The sequence below is a fragment of the Haemaphysalis longicornis genome, unplaced genomic scaffold (assembly GCF_048455015.1).
Source record: "Haemaphysalis longicornis isolate Haplotype H1 unplaced genomic scaffold, Haemaphysalis longicornis Haplotype H1 scaffold_7, whole genome shotgun sequence".
NCBI lineage: Eukaryota > Metazoa > Arthropoda > Arachnida > Ixodida > Ixodidae > Haemaphysalis > Haemaphysalis longicornis.
Window position 1 is genome coordinate 36,259,427 of NW_027526422.1, and position 6,000 is coordinate 36,265,426.

Sequence of the window (6,000 nt, forward strand, 5' to 3'; positions counted from 1 at the left end):
AAATTTGCTGCTCAGACTATGATACGCCTACTATTTTATTGGCAGTGTTGCTTTACATTGAGAACAGCTGGGCACTTTTGCCATAAACGGTGTGTCCCTGAAATGGTTGCAGCATATAACTCTTCCTCTGCCTTTATTTTCAGATCTCGTCATTGCTGCGAGCTTTCTCTGGCACATAGTGGAAATTACGCAGTTCACACGTAAGGCCATATAACCTCTTCAATCTGTTCTTGGTTCGATGATCGCTGCACCTCTGCTGGAAAACGAAAAGGTCTATAAACTTTGGTACAAATCGCCTCTTTTGCATTGAATACACAGATGGGCCATCATCCTTTTTAGGAGACGGGAAAACTGGATTTTCCGCGTGGGTTCTTGTTGGACTGCTGATATGTGAGTTGCCCTGTGCTCGACACATTTGCGTTGACAGGACGGAATCAGTGTGTGAAACCATTGATGCTCCTTTCGCAGTCTATCTCACCGAGATGCTCTTCAAGATAGCAGCATTTGGCATGGCCGACTACTTCCACAATGGCTGGAACAAGTGAGTGGAATGCTGCTTCATATCTAGGCATGAACAAGTAGCTCGCTCTGTGCTGGAGGCTGTAGGGTTGTGTGGTTAGTATGAGCCGCCCTATCTTTCGAATAAAGTAACGTTGCATGTTGTGTTCATGGGGCTTTTAAGATGCACTTGGTGGGAGTAGCCAAAAAGGGACACTCAATACATCAACTCTGCACCGTCGTGGAGAAACCGGAAGTGTGAAATCGCTGATCAAACCTCTTAATTATTACTGGTCTTAGAAACTGTTTTTTTTTGTTTTCCAACCAATTTTGACGAAACTTCATGGGCTTGTTCAGTTTTTTTAGCTGATTTTAAATATCTAATTAGTTTTGATGTGAGATAACTAGTTTCCGAGTTAATTAAAAAAATTCTTAAATGTTTTTGAGAATAGGAAAAAAGCTATTCAACAAAAGATTACCAGCAAGACATGAATAGATACCAGAAACTGTGTAGAAGAAAATATGGGAAGCAGTTTTTTTGTTTTGCAATCACATACACGTTAACATCAATTCTAATTTTGAACTACTCTGGCTAACCAATTAAAAATAATGCTAATTAAACAACTACTGAAACACAAAATGCAAAATCTGCTTCCCATATCGCATGGTTTAAACATTCAGCTTCACAGTGCGAAAGAAATGACCTTCCTAGCTGCACTACATGCTGGGATGCATCTCTCGAGAATTTTGTATCACTGCCATACCACTCGTGGCGAGAAAATGGGGAATTATGGGAAAATATATATTTATTTGCTGAAATCGGGCCTCCATGGCTTTTATAAGTAGGTACCTGGTACTGTTCCACGTACGGAATTTTTTAAGGAAAAAACTGTGCAAATCAAGAGAAAAGTGATACCTAAAAACTGCTTTTTTGGGGCAATTTTTCGGTCCCAAAGACCCAGGTGCCCCCTTAAATAAGATTTAGCTGGGCGTTTTAGCGATTAGTAACCCTATGTTGTGCAATGGCAAAGCCATAGGCTTCGTTCTTGCTTCGGGCAATGTGTGGGTAGAATTGAATAGCTTGAGCTCACCGAACCCTCAATGCGTCATGAGTACACGTCAGGAATTATTTGTTCGTAATCTTTTCAACTTTAAAAGCTATCATGCTATTGCAGGAGCCATTCAAGAGAAGGCAGAGTACCACCGCAACTCACATGATGTTCGCTTCCAGTTTATGTAAACTTCCCTTCATTTCACTGCAGCTGTTTGTTCCATCACCTCATCACCACAAAATAACGGTGTCAGTAATCGGTTAATTTGGCTGCATCAGCCGATTTCTCACGTTAGAACTCTGTCACAAATTAATTAAGCCTGGAAAAGTAGCTGGCAGTCATAACTTCTTCTTCTGTTTTCCTTAATATTTAACTTATTTGATTGACGTTTACATTAAAACTGGCATGAGCACACTATTCGCACGAGGTAGTTTTTTTTTATTCGAGCAAAATTGTATGTTGCCTTCAAGTTAAAGTGGGAAGATGGGGAGAGGCTATCAGGGCAAGATAAATTTCTACAATTTAGGTATCTAACCAGATATTGCAAAGCTTGAATGTTGATTGCTTATTGCTCGCATATTTTATGCATGTATCATGATAACACCTCTCTAATACTGTCAAACCACGTTCGAACTCAAAGGGCCAGAAGATTTGTCCAAATTAAAAGTTCGAATTAACGAAAGCTATCTAAATACATATAATTTTGCCAGGACTGCAGCGTCAGTTTGAATTAAGCAAGTTAGAATTCACAAGGTTCAACTGTATTTGGTTTTGATGCTGTTTTCTTATTTTCATGTGGTCATTAAATAAAATTGTGCTGTTAATAGGCATTTTGAAGTATTCATCTTACACACAACATTTCTTTGCAAGTTTACATAGGCACTATTAGCATACTGGCCATTATGGCCTATTAGTGACTGCTAAAAGGCAAGAAATCTCATTGAGTGTATGCTACTATAGTGAAAATGACATTTTCACACTTTAGAAGTTTCTACTGCAGCTTTTAGTGGCCGAAAAATGCACTTATTTTTACACAGTGGGCTTGATGCAAGTGACAGGCTGTTTTGAAGCCTGAAAAATAAATGTCATGGAACAGGAAACGCTTTTCCAAACCACCCTGCACAACTTTTTTTTTGTTCCCATAAGGTTCGACTTTGTGATCATCATGGCTGCTGTTGTTTTTGGATCGATCGGAGCTTTCCTGGATGCCAACTTGTTGCGAATGCTCATCTTCCGGTCACTGCGCCTTCTCAAGTGAGAATCTATCCATTCTACAATGACTATGCAGCAAAATAATTCTTGCAGCTCCCTCTCCGTGCCCGTAGCTTTTGATGTCTCACGGGAAGTATTGTTTTGCGAGACAGGCGGGGCAGCACAGAAAACAAGAACCAGGGGTGAGAATTTGAAGCATGAAGCTTAACTGAATTCAGTTAAAAAAAAAAAAAGAATTACTTGAGCTTTTCAAGAAAGGCATCAAAAATGTTTCCATCCCGAATTTAAACATACCAAGCATCCCAGTGCAACACCTGCTTGATGCTGTTGTGCTTGCTCCTCATTCTGTGGAATGCAGGATCGATTATATTGCCAATACGTTTGTAAATTTCTCAAAGTTGGGGATTGAACAGAGAAAAATCCCATTTATAAAAAAGGTTGGCATCAAGCGCGGTGTTCATAATCACGGGGACTTTTTTCGTGATATTGCCCAGGTTGTTCCAGCTGAAGAAGAGCTACCACGACGTCCTAGGCACAGTGTTTATACTGATGCCCCGGTTTGTCAGCGTCGGCCTTGTTCTTGTGATTGTCTACTACTTCTTCGCCATCATTGGGATCGAAGTCTTCTCCCAGTACGTCATGGAAGACTGCTGCAAGTAAGCGTCTTACGTAGGCAGCTGCACGTGCGGACGCCTGCTTATAACTCACCCTAACCCACTTTCACCCTGCCGCCAGGAACACTACTGTCGAGGTCTACTTTGCAACAAACACATCAACAGGGCCTGGCTACTTCTACTTGATGAACTTCCACAACCTTGCCAACAGCTACGGTACGTCGTGGGAAAGAGATAAGTCTGCATGCAAGACTGTTCTGGTGCAGAACAATCTGCTTGCAATGCATTGGATAAAAGCTTTGTATCTGCCAAGTGTTGCTGTTGCTTTGATGACTCTTTGTTAAATAGGACACGAACTAGAGTGAACATCTTGCACTGTAGCCAAATCAGTTCAAGGACATGCGCTTGCATGTGTGTTACGGGTATGCATATACATAGTAGTAGTGTCCGACTTCGGTCGTAATGATGCTCGTTTTCTTGCAGTGACACTATTCGCCTTGATGGCCGTCAACAACTGGTTCATCATCATGGATGGTTATGCTGCAGTGACGTCCGAGTTCAGCCGTCTCTTTTTCATGTCCTTCTACCTCATCACTATGGTGAGTTGTCCGGCAACGACGGCGGGCGCACAAGGTCATTTTCTTCTTTTCCTCTCTGTTCAGCTTGTCCTACAAATCGTTGTTGCCTTTGTGCTGGAAGCCTTCATATTCAGGATACAGTACAAAATGAAGATTGGCAAAGGTGGCAAAGGTGAGTGGATGATCAGAAATTTCGCCCGACATATAGCTAGAGACATTTAGTTTGGTTGACTTAAAACTGCGTTGCATTTAGTTTGGTGTTTGCTATATCCTTGTGATGAGGAAATAAAAAAAATTTAGGAGGGTAGAGATTAACAGATTCAGCCAACATAAGCACGAGCAGGTGAAAGTTCTGCCGTAGTCATCCGATCGCTAGAAGTGATGCTCCCTGTAAGAAAACATTACTGAAGCGAAATCAGCCTAACAACGAGGCAAGAAACAGCGTGCAAGTCATATCGCTACAAATCCAAAATGGAGGCTCAAGATTGTGTGTAGCCTATAGCCACGGATACGGGTAAGTAATTGTGACATGCAGACAATGCGATTTTCTCACACACGGAAGAGGTTGTCCTTGACACCTCATGGAAAAACTACCAGAAAAGATAAAATATTTGGAGCTGAGAAGCCAGGGAATGTGCAATTGCTGGCAGGATCTTCTTGCATCGCTGCCAGGGTTTGATGAAAACTGAGAGTGAGGGAGAGATGGAAACGTCCTTGTTCACACATTAGGCTCACCAAAGAATGAGTGCTCCACAAACTTTACAAGTGGGTTCGCAGGCCTTCATTTGAAGAACTAGGAACACTCTGCTACTTATTTCCGACCTCCTGCAGAGGACAACCTGGTAACGGTGGAGACAACAATGTCGAGGGCGGAACTGGAGTTCTGCAGTGCGCCTCCGGAGCTTCCGAGGAGACCACAGCCACTCAGCTACGACGTGGATAGCAGCTCACAGCAACTGGTTTTCCGTGGAGTGCGGTGGAAGACCAAGTTCTCCTTCTGCCTCAAGATGTACGCTGAGGAAACTAAGGTATGGCGCCAGTCCTACTCATGTTTGGCGCCTCGCGCGCTGCTGCGAATCTGCAGTGTGGACTGTGGAGCGAGCACTCGAGTTGATGCTTTTTAAGAGCTTCCTTGTGTTGTTTCCACAGGAATGGCTCGACCATGCAGAGCTTGAGGAGAGGCGCTCCAACGAGTGGCTCGTCCTCAATGTGCAAAGCTCCGAAGTGGACGGAGGAAGCCGTGGCGAGGGAAGCAACGCCAACCGACGGACGTTCACGTTATGACTACAGACAGCCTCAGTGTGACGCAACGATGTGCACACTTGTAGTTTGTTATTGACGTTGCATGCCAGGGTTATAACCAGAGGATGTGTGTGCGTGGTGCTGGAGTTGGAGGGTGTGGCAGTAGAGGCTAGGGTGTTCTGTGTTAAAACTCCCCCCCCCCCCCCCCCTCCAAAAAAAAAAAAAACAACTTTGGGTCTGTTTTACCTCCCCCTTTTCTTCCTCTGGTATGAGTAAACCACTTTTAGCCATGAACGCGATAATCTACGGCTATGACCCTGTCTCACACATTGCCATTATGTGCTGTCACAAGAGTTAATCAAACAGTAACATTACGCTAAATCAATTATTTCCCGAGCTCCTCTTTTAACCGCAAGACTGTATACACCTTGTTCAGGAGCAACCAACTTTCCAGCTGTTGGAGTTCTTTTTTGGCAGCACAAAAAGTTTGTCTTTCACTATTGTACGAGATGTCGACTTGTTTCAGCTGGCTGCTGTGCTCAACCTAGTGATTGATGTGCAGAAGCTTAGAGGCCATGGAACTGTGCTTTTATTATTATTGTTAGCTAGACACGCCTATGCTTGTAAAGTGTATAATACTGTTGATAATTATGTTATTGTGTACAATGACTGAAACAAACTGTACAGTACACTTACATACATAGTAGGATTGCATGAGTAGTAGCAGAAATATAGTAAAATATTTTTAAAAGTCCTTATTTTTTTGCGAGTGTATAGAATGTAAATAACTATAGTGTAGCAGGC

General features: G+C 42.8%; 1 protein-coding gene across 3 annotated transcripts in view; it reads left to right on the forward strand.

Annotated features, from left to right (window-relative positions):
• The window catches only part of LOC144145219 (two pore channel protein 1-like), a 24,015-nt gene extending 18,334 nt beyond the window's left edge, over nucleotides 1–5,681 (forward strand). For 2 of the 3 annotated variants that reach the window (XM_077676756.1, XM_077676755.1), the window contains exons 14-23: nucleotides 144–200; nucleotides 319–390; nucleotides 469–541; nucleotides 2,697–2,804; nucleotides 3,257–3,418; nucleotides 3,498–3,592; nucleotides 3,860–3,975; nucleotides 4,039–4,126; nucleotides 4,786–4,982; nucleotides 5,104–5,681. In XM_077676756.1, the coding sequence (XP_077532882.1) occupies nucleotides 144–200; nucleotides 319–390; nucleotides 469–541; nucleotides 2,697–2,804; nucleotides 3,257–3,418; nucleotides 3,498–3,592; nucleotides 3,860–3,975; nucleotides 4,039–4,126; nucleotides 4,786–4,982; nucleotides 5,104–5,238 (1,103 nt within the window). In that variant the 3' untranslated portion in view covers nucleotides 5,239–5,681. Of the gene's footprint in view, nucleotides 1–143; nucleotides 201–318; nucleotides 391–468; nucleotides 542–2,696; nucleotides 2,805–3,256; nucleotides 3,419–3,497; nucleotides 3,593–3,859; nucleotides 3,976–4,038; nucleotides 4,127–4,785; nucleotides 4,983–5,103 lie in introns of those variants that run through there. The other variant, XM_077676757.1, reaches the window with a different exon arrangement.
• The last annotated feature ends 319 nt before the right edge of the window (nucleotides 5,682–6,000 follow it).